The sequence below is a fragment of the Pleurodeles waltl genome, chromosome 8, assembly GCF_031143425.1.
Source record: "Pleurodeles waltl isolate 20211129_DDA chromosome 8, aPleWal1.hap1.20221129, whole genome shotgun sequence".
Lineage (NCBI taxonomy): Eukaryota > Metazoa > Chordata > Amphibia > Caudata > Salamandridae > Pleurodeles > Pleurodeles waltl.
Window position 1 is genome coordinate 180,941,782 of NC_090447.1, and position 19,753 is coordinate 180,961,534.

The 19,753-nt window shown below is 45.4% G+C and overlaps 1 protein-coding gene across 1 annotated transcript in view; it reads right to left on the reverse strand.

Moving 5' to 3' along the window:
• URB1 (URB1 ribosome biogenesis homolog) overlaps positions 1–19,753 on the reverse strand; it is a 683,114-nt gene that overhangs the window by 300,782 nt on the left and 362,579 nt on the right. The window contains exon 23 of the mRNA XM_069204026.1: positions 13,415–13,616. Within this exon, the coding sequence (XP_069060127.1) occupies positions 13,415–13,616 (202 nt within the window). The remainder of the gene's footprint in view (positions 1–13,414; positions 13,617–19,753) is intronic.

A 19,753-nucleotide genomic window follows, 5' to 3' on the forward strand; every position in this document is an offset into this window, starting at 1 on the left:
TTAACTTCAGGCTTAAAGCCAGAGATACGGAGCCAAGTGTGTCTGGCATAGAAGGATGCTGGAATTGACACCGCCTCCCCCCCAGCAGTGGTGTCTGTAGCATCTAGGGCACAGCGAAGAGAGATGTTTGCTAACTGCTTGCCCTCAGACTATTTTAAGTTTCCTCTTTCTGTGCTTCTCTGGGAGGTACTGGAGAGCTCCTCCATTTGGTCCCAGTGGGCACGATCATACTTTGAAAGATGGCAGGTACAAGTGGTGATGTGTCATTAGTTGGCCAACTGAGCAGCCACCCTTTTGCTGCTGCATCTATGCGCTTACTCCTTCTCCAGTGGTGGGGCGTCCCCACTGGCCTGGGTGTTGGCTCAATTACTAGCAGTACTGGCCACCAGAGAGCGAGCCAGAAACTGCTCACAAATTTAAATGGGGTCAGCTTGGGAGGCTTTATATTTTTTATTTACTCTAGGTGTTATGACCTTGAGGCTGTCGGGTGTGTGGCGAAGCATGTCTTTAAGCATGGGAAGGTACTGAATAGAGCAGTGAGTGGAGGAGAGTGTTTCAAAAGTTAATTCCTCCTCCAGGGGCTCCATATAAAGATCCACCTTATGGAATAATTTGGGCCTACCATTGAGTTCCTGGTAGAACGTGGAATCATCTGGAGGGGAGGGACAGAAAGAGTACAGGTCACGGTCTGTCCCCCTCGGTGGGTCTGCAACATAGGAGTCCCAAGGGTCACCATGCGGAGGATTGTTAAATGTGCCCTCCCCTCTCTCGTGCCCAGCAGTGTCAGCGTGAGGAGAGCCATGAGGTGTGATGTCAAGGGGGTCCTTGGAGAAAAGTCAGGGAAGGTGAAGGCTTAGGAACAGAGTGAGGGGTGGTTGTGCATGGGGTTTAGGGGCTGGTAGCCTTTTTTAATGATGTTAATTGGCATTTAAGGCACAGGAATAAACAGTACAACCATAATGAACTGGGGAGGATAGGTGGAGGGTGGAAACAGAGGGTAATGGGGGGAGCGAGGGATGGAGGGAATAGATAAGGAAAGGAGGGGGTGGGGGAATATATTGTTTTAAATCAGCACAGAAGCACAGAGCGTAAGACAATTGGTAAAATAAATCCCATCCACATAGGGCCCAGTGCGTTGAGTCCAGTAGTGTGCACAAGCCCAATAGGATAATGAAGGGAACATTTTGTGGAGAGGTCAATGACAACAGGGGTCTGGGTGTAAGTAGTGGAATGCGTGAGTTAGACATCTAGTGGACCCTCAACTGAGAGAGTTGGGGGTGATGGGGGTCTAATGGGCATGGGGTTGTCTCCCAGGCAGCCCTATCTGGAGAGGAAATGGAGGAGTATCTTTGACATAGAAAAGATAAGAAGGGTTCCCAAATATCTTTGGGGCAAGCGCATATTGGCATCTGTTCCCAAAATGTGGTTAGTTGCACATGGTAATATGTTGCATCTTGCAGCCAGGTCGTGACAGAGGGAGTGGGTTGCCTGCTTGAGTGTATGGCCACTCAGTGTTTGGCCAAAAGAAGCAGCATTGCAGTGAGTCAACGGTCAGGGGGTGGTGCACTCACTGTAATCCAATAAACCTAAAAGGGGGGTGCGCGGGAGGGCATTGCCAGTGGTGTTGTGTATGTTCGAGAATACCCCCGTCCAGAACTGCACCACCCTGGGACATTCCCAAGAGAGATGTAGGAAGGTAGCCTGTGGCAAATTCCATCCCAAGCAATGGGCCTCCAACACAAGCCCCATTTTAGGCAACTGTTGCGGAGTACAGTATAGACAATGCAGAAACTTGAAATGGATTAGTTGTAATCTGTAGTTGGGTGATAGGAGTTCGGTCAGGCCACAGCAATAAGACAACTGAATGTCCATGAAGTGGGGTTGGGGGATGTGTCCTTTACCCAGGTTGTGAGGACCGTTGTCATAACTGGTGTGGAGGACAGCATAGTATTATATAAGCGAGTAACACATTTACACAGTGAGAGGATATGGAAAGCCTGGAGCGTCTGGGATGGGGGGGAGCAGGGAACTGGGTTCTGGTTGCAGTACCCCCCCCCTTCCTACTTTTTGCCTGGTTTTGGATGCAACTTCGACTGAAGTGCACTGGGTTCGTGCTAACCAGGTCCCCAGTGCCAGTGTTCATCCCCTAAAACAAAGACACGTGGGCATTTGATGCCCAAGTGACCAGGCCTTTCAGCCCCCTACAAGCCCCTACGAAATGGTACACCTAGTACCTAGGGCATGTGTACTGGAGAGGGCCCCTCGGGCTTCAGCATGACTTGTGCCACTCTGAGGGTCAGAGCACCAACCTTATGCGGACTGCTATTGCAGGCTTCGTGACAAGGTGCTCCCAAAATTAAAAACACGACATGGCACACGGCCTGTGTGCCCTATCCCCTACACACTGCATGCAATATATGTAAGTCACCCCTCTAGCAGGCTTTACACCTAAGGCAGGGTGCGTCATATCACATGTAAGGGCATATCTGCATGAGCAGATATCCCCCTGCACCATCTTTGTCAATTCTCAGACATAGTAGGTGCTGGACACTGGTCATTACGAGTTCCTCGGCTACATGACAGCTTCTCTGAATCGTGGGATGTTTGGTATCAAACATCTCAGAATAATAAACCCTTGCTGACCCCAGTGATGGATTTATTTAAAACATAAAGCACACACAGGGCACCTTGGAGGCGCCCCTGAAAACATACCAGCTACTAGTGTGTTGACTGACTGCCCTGACCAGTTCAGCCACCACAGACACGTTCCAGACTCCCACGGTGAAAGCCAGCACTCTCAAGGCCCAGAGACAAAAGCCTGCACTGGGCAAAGGTGTTACTTCCTCGCCCAGATAAGGATGGACATTCCAGGATGGGGAGTTTCAAGGTCCTTGCCGCCTTTTTAATGCAACCCAGGTTTCTCCAGATGGTGGATATGACCAACCCCACCTGTCCTGACCCTACTTTGGTGGCAACACAGGCAGGAAAAATAGTTAAATTATGAGGCGTGCCCACTTCACGTCAGTACCACCCCCTGAGGTGGATGAGCTGTAGTGGACACTATGTTTTAAATTCCTCCATCTTGTGTGGCAGAAATTAGGCCAATAGAGTTAGGGCTATGCCCACTTCCCAAAGGAAGTGGTCATAAGAAGGGTGTAATCGCCCTAAAGGTGGGTATCCCATTAACTACCACCTGGCACTCCCTGCAACACCCCTAAATTAAATATTTAGGTGGCACCCCTCAACCCCAGAACTCAGATTCCTGTTGACCTAAGAAGAGCTGGACACCACACAAGTCGCCCAGCAGAGAAGACTGAAGACAGCAACTGACTCGGCCTGAGCCCTACCAGCCTGTCTGCAGCCTTCAAAGAACCTGCGCCTAGAGGCCAATATACCTGCAGCCCAGCGACCACCAAAGCCTTGGGAGGACTGCCTGCCTTCAATTAAGAACAAGAACTCCCCTGGACAGCGGATCTGTACAAATGAAATATCTCAAAAGAAGAAAGAAGTCTGCCTGAGGAACGGTGGAATCACCACTTGAACCACCTCTACACTCGACACCCACGGCTCGAGTCCAAGTGGCCCACCAGTCCACTGAAGGTTACCCAGTGCTTCTGACCCAGAGTCCATCATGGCCTGACTCCTGCCGGACCCCACAGCAATGCCTGCAGCTTAAATCCGAAGGCTCCCCCTGACCGCGACCTGCCGGTGTCCCAAACGCCAGGCATCTCTATTTATCTGGAAGCTGTGGGTTGACCTTTCCCGGATCCCTGGCCAGAGCCTGCAGCCCATTTCTGAAAGTGATCTCCTGCATTGACTAGCAATGGGAGTCTGAGGCTGTGTTGGCACACTGCACCCGGCTGCTACTTTGCTGCTGATGTTGTAAGTTTGGTGCTGCCTTGTTGCCCCCCGGGTCCTTACCTCAACCCCCGGAGACCAACCTCTGACACCGCCTGTACCTACCAAGGGGCAGCGCATCTTCAGTCTCCCCAGTCCACATTGACTAACATTGGGTCGGACTCTGACTTTGGGACCCAGCCGCCCCCGTGGGTGCACACTTGGTACCAACGTGAACCTTGCCTGGTTCTAGACTGAAACCCCGAAGACTTGGGTTGTAAGTTGTGTACTTACCTGAGAAACTGCATTCTTGTCTTCCTTCAATAGGCTAAAATTGAAGACTCAAAAATTTACACTGTCAGTTTTTGAAACAGCAAAGTATTTTTTTATTTAAAAACTTCTTACCTTATAACGAAGTTCTTTTGTACAAATTATATATAAAAGCAACTGTTATTTTTCTAAATTGGTCTCAGATTTAGTCTTAGAGTGTGTGTCTCATTTATTGCCTCTGTGAGTACAACAAACGCCTAACACGACTCCTTGATAAGCCTAGCTGCTCGCCCACACTACCACAAAAAGGGCACTAGACCTATCTATTTCTGCCTCTGCCAACCTTTGGGGATACACTGGACTCTCTGCACAATGTACTTCACTTTAGTGCACTATACAGAGAGCCAGCTTCCTACAAGTGCACTGCAGAAGGCCCTGAGTTGATGATAAAGTAGTATCTTGAGTGCAGTGGGGCCTGAGGTCACAGAGGTCTCGAATTACAGCATAAAGTGGTCTTCCGGGCATAAATCAGAGAAAGTTATAAGCCCTTGCCTGTGGGCCTTCGCCCTGGTGCCCGCATCCAGCAGAGTGGTAGCTGGGGTTAATTCTAATTGGAATGAAGGGTACATAAAGGCGGTAAAGCCTAGCGCACCTCCAAATGCTGTCCCACGCCCAATGCAGACATTCCACTATGTCTTGGTGCCTTGTAAGGAAGGTAGAGAGCCGTGGTTAAGGACCATGGTCTGTGTGGTCAGCCTCTGTGGCCACATGGGTCTGGAACTGGGCTGGAGGGTTACACGTTTTTCTTGGAAGAAGCTTTTTCGAGTCATGAGAGCGAGTGACTCCTCCTCTCAGTGGTATGCGTATGGACATCAAGTCCTTTGTTAGATTATTTTCTTGCAGGTGAGTGAGGAAAGGAATGTATAGAGAATAAAGAGAGATGCCCATGGAATGTATTTACATATGTACAATATTTATATGTTAACGTAACTACAACAGCTAGAGACATCTGGGGAGGATAGAGGGCGCATGTGAATCTACAGCACTACATGCCAGGACCAGATGTATACTGGGTAAGTAGCATTTTCCGTTCGATGGCATGTGTGGCTGTAGATACACATACTTTGCATAGACTGTAAAACAGTTTCTCCATATAAGCGGTGGCTAGCCTGTAATAGTTGCAGTTGACTGAAAGTGTTTTTAAGCTCTGATGGCCAACACTGACTTGTTGGCATATTAATAAGTCTACACAATAGTGTTTAGTAAATATATGTGGTGTAGACCATGTAGCAGCTTTACATACATTGGCTATTGTGATATTACCTATAAAAGTCATAGAAGTACCCTTCTCTCTAGAGGAGTGTGCCTTGGGAGTAATAGGTAACTGTTGTTTAGCTTTAACATAGCAAGTTTGAATACATTTGATTATTCATCTGGCTATACCATGTTTTATATTGGGTTACCCTCATGGGGTATTGAAAATGCTACAAAAAGTTGTTTAGTTTTTGTAAACTCTTTGATTCTCTCAATATAATACAGGAGAACCCTTTTAACCAAGTGTGTGAAGAGCTATTTCTGCTACGGAGTCTGGTTGTGAAAAGAAGACTGGTAGTTCAATAGACTGGTTGATCAGGAATTGAGAGATTACTTTAGGAAGGAATTTAGGGTTTGCTTGAATTACTACTCTATCCCTGTATATTTGGAAGAATGGTTCCTCTAAAGTTAAACCTGCAGCTCACTTACATGTCTTATGGAAGTGATAGCCACTAGGAAAGCCACTTTTCATGAAAGGAACTGTAATTGGCATGAATGCATTGGCTCAAAAGATGGACCCATGAGCCTAGTAAGATTCCAGGATGGTGCTGGAGGTACCCTGGAAGGAATAATTCTTTCAAGGCCTTTCATGAAAGCCTTAATAACTGGTATTCTATATAGAGAGGTGTGTTGTCTGTTTTGGAGATATGCAGCTATAGCTGCTAAATGAAGACAAATAAATGAATATTCAAATGTTGCTTTCTGTAAATGTAGCAAATAAGAAAATGTTTTGAACTAAGCTTTGAGTGGGTCACTGTGTTTAGGTTGACAGTAAAATATAAAACATTTCCATTTTGCAGCATAACACTGCCTGGTTGTAGGTGTACATGCTTCTCTCAGAAACTGAACTCTATGACTTCAGGAGCCATATTGCAAGGTTGAGAGATTTGGAGTCTGGGTGCCTTATTTGTCCTTGATTCTGAGTGAGAAGGTCCAACCTGGTGAGGAGCTTCTCGTGGGAACTAGTGATAGATCAAGATGTGTCGTGAACCAAGGTTGACGTGCCCACATGGGAGCTTCAACGATCAGAGTGAGAGAGGTTTGTCCTCAATTTGCGAATTAGAGATGGGATGAGTGGGAGAGGCGGAAAAGGGTAAGCAAATATCCATGACCAATTCATCAATAGAGCATTGCCCTTGAACTGAGGGTGTGGGTATCTGGACACAATGTTTTGGCTTTTTGTATTTTCCACCGTGGCAAAGAGGTCTATTTGGAGAGTTCCCCATTTTAGGAAGTACTGTGAAGGACGTCTGGGTGGAGGTCCGATTTGTGGACTTGTTGCTGCATCATGCAGAGCAAGTCTGCAAATTGGTTGTCCGTGCCTGGGAGATACTCTGCCACAAAGTTAATGTGGTGGTGAATTGCCCATTTCCATATTGTTTGAGCAAGATCTGACAGCTGAGATGAAAGTGTCCCCCATGTTTTTGCAGATAATACATGGCTGCTATGCTCTCTGTACGGACTAGAACCACTTTGTGCAAGAGTCACAGAAGAAAAGCCTTCAGTGCTAGGAAGACTGCTTGAAGCTCCAGGTAATTGATATGTAAAGACTGATGACTGGCATCCCATAGTCCTTTTATCGTGAGGTTGTGTAAGTGAGCTCCCCAACCTGTCTGTGATGCGTCTGTAGTCAGAATGATCTGAGGCACAGTGTATAAAAAGGGCCACTCCTTAGTCAGGTTGGTGGAATTTAACACTGCAGAAAGTGGTGAGTCTGGTAGTCCAACAACACTAGATCTTCCAGCTGAACCTGTGACTGAGAGCACTCAATAGACAGACATTGCTGTAAGGGTCGCATGTGCAGTATGGCATGAGGTACGATGGCAATGTAAGAAACCATCATTCCTAATAGTCGCATCACAATTTTCACTGTGTAAATGTGGTCATGCTGTAACTGTGAAATTAAAGTTTGAATCCGAACTGGACTTGGATATGCGCACTGGGCATTGCTCCGAGATGAGGCTGTATCTGCAAAGATTGGAGATGGGATTTTAAAAAGTTGATGGCGAATCCCAGTGTGAAGGAGATCCACTGTTAACTGAGTGTGAAGCTGACAGAGTTGTGACGTTGAGCCAATCGTCCAAGTAAGGGAATGTGTTGATGTCTGAGATATGCAGCAACTACTGCTAGACACTTTGAAAAGACCCTGGGAACAGTTGTGACTGTATGAGGCTGGCTCAATTTATGGTGTACACCTATGGTGTGTCAACCTATACCGAGTCCAGCCAACCCTTAGTGATAGTGTTTAGGTGTCCAGTTAGCAAATGCTCTCCAGAGGTAGCTGAGGCGAGCAGCTAAAGCTTATCCAGGAGGAATGTAAAGCACTTGTAATACCACAGTAGTCAGTCAGTAAGTCTCACACAAGAAAGAACCACACAAGTGTTGCAAAAATAAAGGATTCTTTATTACAGCACTAACTACTAGCATTTGTCTATCTCCCTTTGGAGATATTTACACATAATATATACACCAAATAAAAATCAGAAATATCATGAAAATGTGCAGGGCCCTATGGGGGCGGGGGCACACCATATACTTAGTAAGTGGAATGCAAAATAGTGAACTCAACCAAGGTAAGAGTGGTAGATAGCTAGGGGCTGGGGATGAAAGAATACACCAGAGGTAAGTACAACAAGCATCCCCAGCGACCAAGTGCAGAGTGGTTACATACCCAGTTGTCCTATAGACTAAGACAGGGAAGTTGCAGTTTAAATTTGGGAGTTTAAGGACCCTTCCCAGTAGACACTGAGGAAACCCAAAGACAAGAGACAGGTTGGAGAGTGTCCCCACCCAAGGATACCCAGAAGACAGGAGTACCTACACCAAGGGACTCAGCTGCATAGGGGTGAAAGGACGTCAGAAACCTCGCTTAAGTCAATGAAGGCCTCGTTTTGTCCAGCTTCTGTTGTGACTTGTGGACCAGGCAGGTGGAACCCAAAGACATATTCCATATGTAGAAGACCTGAAAATGAAGGGACAGAGTCCAGCATCCTCGGAGGTGCCCAGGTGGTGCAGTTAGCAATGCCCACCCCCCTAGACTTGAAGTTCCTACAGGTTGGTGGAAGAAGGAGTCCAGATGTGGTGTCCAGGAGCTGCAGAAGATCCTAGGAGTTGCCTACAAGTTCTCTCCCGATGGTCACCGGATTGCAGAAGGGTCAGTGACGAGCGAGGCTATCCACAAGCACTGGCAAATGCAAGCAGAAGATGAAGATGGATGTGCACTTTTTTGGGCACCAGCAAGATCCAGTAGACTCTACCCTTGAGGGGAAATCAGGGCTGGCCCTCAGCATACACGGAGGTCCAGCAGAAGTCGATGGAGCACCCACACGTGACCGACAGGCAATGGCTACATGGAGTCACAAGGAGGCCTCAGCAGCACAACAAAACAAGAAGTCTCACGTCGCAGGAGTTGCAGGACGGAGGCTGATCTTCCATTTGCAGAGCGCTGGAGGCTGAGCTTCTCAATCCTTGAAAATCCCTAGGAGGAAGAGCCAACAAGCTTTGGCCAGAGCAACAGTCGCGGTGCACAGGGGTGCTGTTCCAGTGGCTGCAGCAGGGGCCCACAGTGTCCCAAGTGGATCAAAGACAGGAAGGACCCAAAGAGGACCACAGCACCACCACCTGTGAGCACAGACATCACGCTGTCTGTGGGGCAGCAGTTCCTTGTAGAGTCGTGCTCGACAAATCTAAGGACCCACCCTAGGGGGAGCCCATAAGTAACCCTAAAAGGGAGTTGGTCACTCTCTGAAGTGACCCACAAACCAGAGGGGGTCTGGGACGTCATCTACCTGGCCTAACCAGTCAGGTGCTCCCAGGGGCCTCTGCCTACCTTGTTTCCAAGATGGTAGAAGCAACCAGCCATCTGGCAGACCTCTGTGCACCTCCCTAGGGGAGGAAGTGGGCAGGAGTGAGGGACACATGCCTGTACTTTGTGTTGTTTCGTGCCAGATCGAAAACCAGGGGTTCCTAAACTGGTGCACACCAGATTATATAAGGAGGGCACCAAACGTGCCCTTCAAAACAATCTGATGGTGCCCATAGACACTTAACACCAAGGGTAAAGTGGTCACACCGTTCCCTTGAGTGAAATCCTTTATTCTGCCTTCTGCTGCTTGAGTGCAGCTCACCAGCCGGAGGGCGGAACAGTGTCTGGGGTCTAATTTTCCCACTGGATCTGCCTCCAAAAGTGGGGTCTGGTCCAGGGGTTGGGCACCTATTCTAGCTGGAGTGTCCTACGGCAGTGTAACATGAGGCAGGAGCCTTTGCGGCCTACTGCCAAGTATTGCAGTTCCTGTGGGGGGTGAAGCGCCTTCACCTAGAGCAGGCTTTCCCTGACCCGAGAGAGCACAAAGGGTCTCACCCCACGGGGCCAGAATCTTGTCTGTTAGTGGCAAGCTGGCACAGACCGGTCAGCCTTACACTAGAGGACTGGGTGTAATACAGGGGGCATCTCTAAGATGCTCTTTGTGTGTATTTTTTAAAAACATTTAACAGTAGCACCAGTGTGGGTTTATTGAGCTGAGAAGTTTCATACTAAACTTCACAGTCTTCAGTGAAGCCATCATAGAGCTGTGGAGTTCGCAATGACAAACTCCCAGCCCATGTACTCCATATGGCCACACTGCACTTACAATGTCTAAGAATGTACTTAGACACTGTAGGGGCACGTTATTCATGCAGCTAGGCCCTCACCTGTGGTATAGTGCACCTTCCCTTAGGGCTGTAATGCCTACTGTAAGGGTGACTTAACTACGCCACATGCAGTGGTTTGCGGCATGGCACTGTGAGAGGGATGCCATGTCGACTTTACCTTTTCCTCTCCACCAATACACACAATCTGCAATGGCAGTGTGCATGTGTTTGGTGAGGGGGTCCCTTAGAGTGGCACAGTACATGGTGCAGCCCTTTATGACCCTCCCTGACCACAGGGCCCTTGGTACCACTGGTACCTTTTTACAAGGGACTTAGCTGAGCCAAAGGTGTGCCAATTGTGAAACCAATGGTACAGTTTAGGGAAAGAGCACAGGTGCTGGGGCCTGGTTAGCAGGATCCCAGCACACACTCAGTCAAGTTAGCCTCAGATATCAGGCAAAAAGTGTGTGTGTGTGTGTGTGTGGGTGGGGGGGGGGGGGGGGGGGTGGGGGAGGAGAGAATGAGACTAACTTTTTCCAAGAGAGTCTTCAACCGATCTAGCTAGTGAGTCGGTCGTGTCCAGCCCAAAACAAATAGTGAACTTGGCTGCATCTCGCTCGGCAGCAACAGCTTGGGGGAGAACGGCCCAAGCTTCCTCAGGAACTATGGCAACACCTGCGTGACTGTATCCCATAAAGCATGGGGATAGTGGCCCAAAACGCATGCGTGTTCATGGACCGCAATGCCCGACAGGAGGAGGAGAATAAATTCTTCCCAAATTGGTCCAATCATTTTGATTCCCTATCTGGTAGTGCGGATGGGAATGCGCCAGAAGAGGAAGAAGCCTGGATGACTAAACTCTCAGGATGTTGGGTGAGGAATTTAGGGTCGTTAGGCGCAGGCCTGTGGCGGCAGGCACTTGTCCTGTTGACGGGAACCTCTGTGCTGAGTTTTGACCACGGCCCTAGCAGGATATCAGGCAGGGCTTCATTGAAGGGCAAAAGGGGTTGAGATGTAGAAGCTCCGGGATGATGCACCTCAGTCACAAGCTTATTCCTGACTGCCACAGAAGGCAGCTCCAGGTCGAGGCCCTCAGCTGCTCTTCTCTCCACCACTGAATTTGAGACTCCCTCCTCCGTAGCCATGGTAGTGGGAGAAAGCATGCCAGCGTCAGGGGAGGTGCCAAGGCCACTGGTTTCACCCAATTCTAAGCCCAGTCCATTTCAGGATCTTCTTGCTGAAAGTATAAAGGGTCCAGCGACCCCTTCATACTCTCACTGTACCAGTACCCATAGGCATGAGGGTCAGGATCCAACCTGAGAAGTGATGTCTCCGAAGACAGAATTGGCATCGTGCAACATTGTTCCGGCTCTGGAATTAGTATGGGACCGACTTCATTGTGGGCCTGGCTGGCGTCTGAAGCATTAACGTCCTTACGGTGCCAGGGAAGGTCATGACAGCACGATCGGCGTCAGCACAAATTCAGCAACACATTCTGGGGTGCACTCCGGAACAGAGGCTGGCGCCGCTGGTGTGAAATGAAGGGGGTTCCCACCGATCCCACTGGGACCAAAGCCGGTGCAGGAGGGTTGGACTGCCCAAATATGAGGTGCAAGGCCTCATAAGACTCCTTGAGCTGGGCAGGGGTGGCTCCGGCTCCCAGAAACTCGGGGGGGGGGGGGGTACGGAGCCGATCGAGAAGCAGGCTATGAGGATGGAGGCCTACAACGTTTATGCTCCTCCTGCATCGCATCGTTCGAGCAACGGGGTGAAGTCGAAGAATGTTTGTTCTTCGACTTTTTCTTGTGCCCGAGTGTCCCGACGATTTGGAGTGAGACAAGGATGAGTGGTGATGGCTCCAGAGCGGTCTCGTGACTATCCTCTCGAGCGAGACCGGGAGCGATGAAGAGCTGTGCGCCGGGCTGCCATTACCTTTAGGGACTGCTCCCTGAAAGCCTTCGGGTTTATGGCCTGGCACTCAGAGCACGACTTTAGGTCTGGTCGCGCTTCAGACACCACAAGCACATGAGGTGTGGCTCTGTCACCGACGACATGCAGTGACAGGAGTCACATGGCTTAAATCCAGTCTTGCGGGAAGACATCTCGATGCACCAAGTAGGCAAGAGGTTTGACAAAAAGGTTGAAAGGTCAGTCAAAAAAACAACAGAGGGTAGTACTTTTCTAGATCTGCATGTAGGCTGCCCAGAAGAAAAAGAACTGACATCAGCACGCCAGGATGGCACCTATATACGACCGAGACATCACCATGACAACCACAATGTCAACGCCACCTGACAGAGAGCAAGGGTACTGCTCGAAGAAAAATCTCCAGATTCAGTCTGACGTCTGGGTAAAATTGTAAGGTAAGGGACCTGCAACTAGAAATCTCTATCAGATATGCTAAACTCTAGTATATACCTTCTTTTGGTTGCTCCTAATGCAGATCTCTTTATAGGTGTATACCAGTGGTTCAATTGAGTCCATCAACCTTCCATAGTGGACTGTTTTTAATATACTTGCACTGCTCCCAGGACTTTACCTAAGGAAACCAACTTAATGTTTAGCTCCCAATTTCATATCCCACCACATTTACAGAGCATTTCAAAATGTTCAATTTTATACGTCATTTTTTTATGTATGTTTTATTAATCTGCTGATATTATTTAATTGTCTAAACAATTGTGGACCCCGAAAAGGGATTGTGAACTACAAGTATCCATAGACCTAGTTAAAGAGCCACTGTCATAGCGGTTTGCCCTTTCTTACTTTTTAAAATTATGCAATACAATAAAAATGTCCCTCCACCAAACTTCTCACATATTGTTATGCAATTATACAAATAATAGACAACTGAAATACATTTTTAATAGTACTGTGTTGTTTGTACCAATCACCTAGAACGCTAATACTTTCAGACAGTACCATGTGCAATTCCAAATCAAAGCTTAAATAAAATTGACCCTCCTTTTCTTGAATCATGTCAACTGAAAAAAACATGAGTGCATTTAATACGTACAGGTCTCATTACTTAAAGGAAACCATCAAGTATTTCTTTATAGACATTCTTTCTGCTCTCAGAAGCCCTGAAAAATTAAGGAAATATTGTAAACTCCCTGGCAGGTCTACCCTGCACCACTTTATTTTCCACCTTCCAGAACCAAAAGTGTTCTTTCAGTGTACGAAAGGATTAATGATTTGTTAAATGTTGAAAATGCTAACAAAATATATCAGTTCCCAATGTACTGTCTTTTATTATTTAGATGGGATTAGGAGGCAGATATTAATTTTAAACATGTGATTATGTCATGACCTAACAAAGTGACAAGACTGCATAACACAGATAAGTAAAAAGCAAAGGTACCTTTGGTGATTTTCGGGAAGTGCCAAAATACCAGGGAGTTGTTCTATAAGATTTAACAGCTGTTGTTCTTCTGCAGATGGGACTAAATTGGAAAACACAGCCAGCTGTTGGGAAAGTGTTTCACTGTGTGGATTGGTCAGAGCCACAGTCATCAGTTTGTTCCAAAAGGCATCTCTTAAAACTTCTAGGACTGCGGAGGACACTAGAAAAAAAAAACGAATTGCCAAATCATCATCTGTAACAGCTTGCAGTCTTTACTTGTAAATCATCATCGTATAAATATGTTTCGGCATCTGGAAAGCCAATCCTACGTTCTGAAGATATTCATTTTATTGTCAAAAGGAAAGATGAATTTCTCAAACTTGCCAAAATGGGCAATACATTCCTCCTAAGACAGTTTGAAGCTGTCACTCTTCTCTCCAGATGCATGTGATGATATGTTATCTGTGTCTTGCTGTGTGTCGTAGGAGTTTTTGAGGTGTGAAAAAGATGCATTCTGCCTGGTTGGCAGTCTAATAAGTCACATTGAAGAAGTCTAACAAAGCAACTCATACACTGGCGTACTAACACATAACATCCAAGATATTTGTTATGTAGACGTTTGGATTTTTTCGTTATTTAGTAAATAACGCCATGTAGTAAAGACCCAACTCATTAACAAAAAATGTAGCTTTCATCAATGATTCTAAAGAAAAAACTATGGCCCAAGTTCGTTTATTAATGAAGCCTGTAACCTTTTTGCTAAGATTCTTGAAATGCGCTTAGAATACTTATTTGCCAAACTGATTAGGAATGAGGGGACTGGCTCAAATATCCTCAATGTGCCATCAAAGCCTCAAAGTGTGTTTGATTGCCAACTGACAAACACCCGTATATTTGAGGGAACATATACGGCTGTCCCTCTATCACCCATCATTTACATCTAAAGTTTAAGAGTGTTTTCAGAATAATTGTAGCATTATGCCTCAAATTTAAAGTATCAAGATATAAAACTAATCATTTAGTGTGTTACCTTGTATATCCGTCCCGCTCCTCCTCTGAAATACCAGGAGTATTACCCAAAATATGTTATATGCTTCTGTATCAGTATAGAATCTCAGACCTCAAATCATTCCACTCTCCACTGAGGCAATACACCTGAACTAGACTCTCCATGGTACGTCGCACTCAATATTTTGTAGATACCCAGTAACACACCAGTTGGATTACTACATTTCTCTAAATCAGAAAATCACAATTTTTTTGCACTACAAATAAACCTCAAAAAGGCCCCACCTAAACAGCACTTCAGGCTATATCAGTCAAGCAATATGCTATGTAATTCACAATAAAATGTTCAATAATTCACACAATCCAAATTATGCCTTTCCCTCTCATCCTAATCCCCTAAATATTCCCCTCATGACAATTTCCACTTAACAGAACCTCTCTAAATTCCCAGTGGGCAAAAACCCTGTATTTTCTGAAAAAAACTTCAAACTCAAAATATGGAAACAGAATTTACAACTTTTATTTTTCGACTAGATTATAAAAGCTGTAAACTTCATACAAAGTGGCAGTCTGATCCAATTTCCCATTAGGTAACAAAACCTACTGCCATGTTACTGTGAAAGCTCCTCTCTACTGTCCTAATCTGTAGCTGAACCACTGGCTAGGCAGTACTGTCACAACAGGTTTCATGTTGTACAGGAATCATATGGATAGCACCTTTTGTCTTTAATCCTAGCGTCTCCATTTTAGTTTTCCTTTGTTGATTCCTCGGATAAGCCTTCGATAACGGCTTGTTTCCCCAATGGAAATATTTAGTGGTTGGTTCATCATGGTTACACATTTGACCATCTTATAACATCTAAAATGCTGAGTTCTTCAGTCGACTTCTGTACAGAATGCAAAACAACCACTCTTGTTCTACTATCAACAGGACGTGCACTGGTTTTCAGAGTCGACAGAAGGGCAATACATTGTTGCATTCCTCTACATTTAAGAGTTTTATTAAATGAGTCTTAATTTAAGCACTTATTAGTTAATGGTATCCATCCTGGACTGTCTGCAGAAAACAGACTTGCATACAGCTAAGAATATCCAGAGACTTGAACAGAAGTGTCAGGGGCCAAGGCAGAAAAAGCTTCATACATTTATCTCACTGTATAGTCGCTGAAGAAAATAGGACAAAGAGAATCAGCCAGAGTTATTTGCTAGTAAATTCCTTCATTATCAAATCAGGTCGCTGCAAGCCAACATACTTCACATGTGGGTATATTGAAAAGGGGACGCTTTAAACTTGTTATTGACTCTACTTTTGGCCAATGCCTACTGACAGTCCAATAAAACAGCCCAAGGACTGAAACCGTGGATGTGTTGCCAGCTTACTGCTGAAGAACGTTGCAGTCGTTCTCTACGGATGATCACTTGACATTCTTTGTTAACAAAATCTGAAACTAGAAAATGTTAATAACCGATTTTCTTCACCCACATTCTTTGGTAACAAAATCTGAAATTACAAGGTTGAAACCTTTGGTGCTTTCCCTTTGTCATTTCTGTGGCCTCAAAAAAAAAATCACATTTGCTGTGGTCTGTCAATTACATCTTATAGACCTAAGATCAGTGCAGAATTACCTAATTGATCGGCAATTGATCGTTATTTATGATGATGAACATATTATTAGCTTTGCTTAGGCATGAAACTATTAGTGCCCCATATATTGTCAACATTGAAAAATTATAATAAAATGAAAACATACAATGAAATCATGCTTCTACATCATTATGTACAATCCTCAGAGAAAGAGAAGTGGACATTTCTGTTGTTATGTATTCTTTTAAGACTGTACTCTTCTTAATCGGGATCACAGCCACACAGGGTTTATAAGTAGCTCTGTGGCATAATCCGTGCTAATATGCTGTAACTGTTGCAAAAACATTTGTAGAGTTCCTAGACAATCAATAGTTGAATGGTATCTATTGCACTCCAGTTAGATACGATCTCTTTGCTTGCATAAGCAGATATTAAGGTGACCATACTTTTTTTCTTTGTCATCAAAATTTCTTAATGACAAGACTGGCATCACTGCCATTGCTGCAGCAAAAGTATGCATCTTGTACTGCACTATTCCTTGCACTAAAAGTGTTGGTGTTGAGTGTTAGCAGCAGAAGATCTCCGATTCGCAGTAGAAACTACTGATGTGATTCCAGGGCAGGGTGGAAACATGCTGTATCCTCCACATGAAATAAGGGAAACTCCAAGAAGCTTCTTTGTCTGGAACAAGAAGATTTATTCCTCTGTCAACACCAACGTCCTCACAGCCACCGAGTCAAAAGCAGCTCCGCAACTGCCCAGCTCAGAATCTGTGAGGTCATCGGAATTCCAGCTGATACATTCCATAAAGACATAATACACATTTAGATAGAATTTTAAAACACAACACATCTTCCCCCTTTCAAACAAAATGACCCACAAAAAATATAAAAACAAAAACAAAAATAAACAACCCACCAAACCACCATTAAAAACTGGTCACCCTCAATACATAACATATTGATTAAGATACTTAGGTTTAGACACGTTCCTTCTAGGTCTATCCAACACTTCCCTTGTATCCACCTGAATCACACCTTCCTTGGACCTCTCAGATTGGTCCAGAATGCAAGTAGTGTGAGTACCACTACCAACATCCAATGCTCCATCACCCCGAAAGTTGCCTTCTGAACTCGCTAAGAGCAGTCCAGAACTTCCTCCCTGAAGGTCTCCGCCTTGACTCACTTCCTCGGACACTCCCCTCTCCAAGGTACCACCATCACCCACATTAACATCATAACCACCATCAAACCAAATGTCAGACGACCCTTTATTTGGCTCTGGAACCGGAACAGCAACCTTCACCACATTCCTCATGCTCCACCATTTGTCTCCTTCCTCCATAACAGAATGTTTAGACACCCTAATAACCTTAGTGATAGGAAAAAAACTAGAAACTCCCATCCTTTTCCCTTGAGGTTTCTTCACTCTAACTGCATCACGACAGCAAATGGAAACGCCTTAACTCTTTTGAGATTGTCATATCTCCTCTTACTCCTACTTTGTCGTCTCTCTACCTTTTCTTTTACTTGACTGAGATCAACGTTTGCATCACTCCCCAAAGTTTCTTGCACCACCCACTCAGGAGAGAGTTCATTACCAAAGTGCCTACCCTTCAAAAGCACAAAAGGAGCAACACCTGTAGCAGAATGTGGTGTGAGTGATAACTCCAGATCCTTTCTGAAACCGCTTCTTGCACATTAACCCCCGAACTGACAGCCAATTGAATGGTCTCCTTGATCATCCTGTTCACCCTTTCTACTAAACCATTCCCTTGCGGGCTATATAAAGCAGTATTAAGATGCTTTATATTACATTTCCTTAAAAAGTTCACCATCTGATGTGAGATAAATTGTACACCATTGTCAGAGACTAAAAACTCCGGAATTCCCTCCCAGTGAAAAATCTCCTTCAAGAAATCAATCACGTTGGTGGTATTCGGTTCTCTTAAAAATGTATATGATACCCACTTAGAAAAATAATCCACTGCAACCAATACATATTTCTTCCCATCATTGCAAACTCCTAACGGACCCACAAAATCTAGACCCAACTTCTGCCACGGCTTGTCAGGGAAGGGTACAGAACACAAAGGCACCTCCCTGGTGTGCAAACTTTTATCTGCTACTCTACAACTACCACAATTCTTAATTACTACTTCTACTTCAGAATCCATACCTGGCCACCAATAATATAGACGTAAACGTCTTCTTGTACCAGTAATACCAACATGCCCATGATGGGCCAACTTTATTAATCTGAGCCTTAGCTCACTGGGAGGAATCAAACGTTCTCCCCTCAAAACTAAATCGTCTTCCACATTTAACTCCTCCTTGATCTTGCCATAAGATTTCATTACATCTGACAATCCCCCACCCGTAGGCCAACCTTCACAAATATACTTCTTAAGGAGTAGTAAAAACTTATCCTTGCTCACCGCCTCCTTCCAAACTGGCCTAGAGATGACTTCACCAGCTGCAACCACACCATCAATCATGCCCACCACAACGTCTTCCTCGACTGACAGTCTCTCTATTCTAGTGTTATTGACAGGACACCTAGACAGGAAATCTGCCCTGCAGTTATTTGTCCCTGAAATGTGCTTCACCTTCATATTAAATTCATACAACCTGGCTAACAATCTGGTCAGCCTAGGACTGGTTTTATTAAAAACGTTATCGTTCCAAAGATAGACCAATGGCTTGTGATCTGTGACAAGCGTGAACTCCCTTCCCCAAACATATGTTGAGAAATGATTAACTCCCCATACACAAGCCAACGCCTCCCTCCCTCTCGATCGTGCTATATTTCATTTCAGCATCCGATAGACGTCTAGATGCAAATGCGATTGTATACTCCTTCCCTTTCTCCATCTGACTAAGAATGGCTCCCAAACCAACACCACTTGCATCCACGGTAATTACTGAAGGTAGATCCTCGTCAAACGGATGAAGAGCAGGAGCCTGTACAATGAGAGACCTAAGCGTGGAAAAAGCTTGCTCCTGCTCTGCCAGCCATACACATTTTTCCCCCTTCCTCAGAATCCTCCTTAACGGCTCTGACAAATAAGCAAAATTTTGCACAAAGCGTGAGTAGTACTCACAAAGACCTAAAAAGGATCTCACCTGATCTTTATTATTAGGAGCAGGGGAATTCTCAATAGCCAATAATAAATCTCTTTTGGGAAGAATACCTTGTGCAGAAATTTCATGACCTAGATAATCAACTGAATCTACCATAAACTTACACTTGTCTTTTCTAACCGTAATCCCATGGTCATTCAGAATTCCCAAAAGTCTGTCCAACAGGAGTACATGATCTTGAAAAGATTCCAAACCAATTAAAATGTCATCCTGGTAAGCTAAAACACCATGAATGTCACCAAATAACTGAAACATAAGTTTCTGATGCAAATTATCATTCCTTTTGGAGTGACTCTCCTTGCGAATGCTATTTTGGAATCCGGGTAAAATGCAATGTCGTAGCCACTGTAATTTATGGATAATTTTTCCTTGGAGATGCACAAGATGGTGTCACGGTCTCTGTAGTTTAGTAATTTGATGACAATCCGCCTCAGAGGGGCCCCCAGAGGTGGGCGACCTGCCAGTAATCTGTGTGCTCTTTCTATTATTAGTACTGCCAAGAACTGTTTGCTGCCAAACATTTCCTCCACCATTCGCTCCACATAAGTCTCTAGCCTACCAGTGTTGGCAGACTCTGGAATGCCAGTGATGCACAGATTATTACGCTGTGATCAGGTTTCT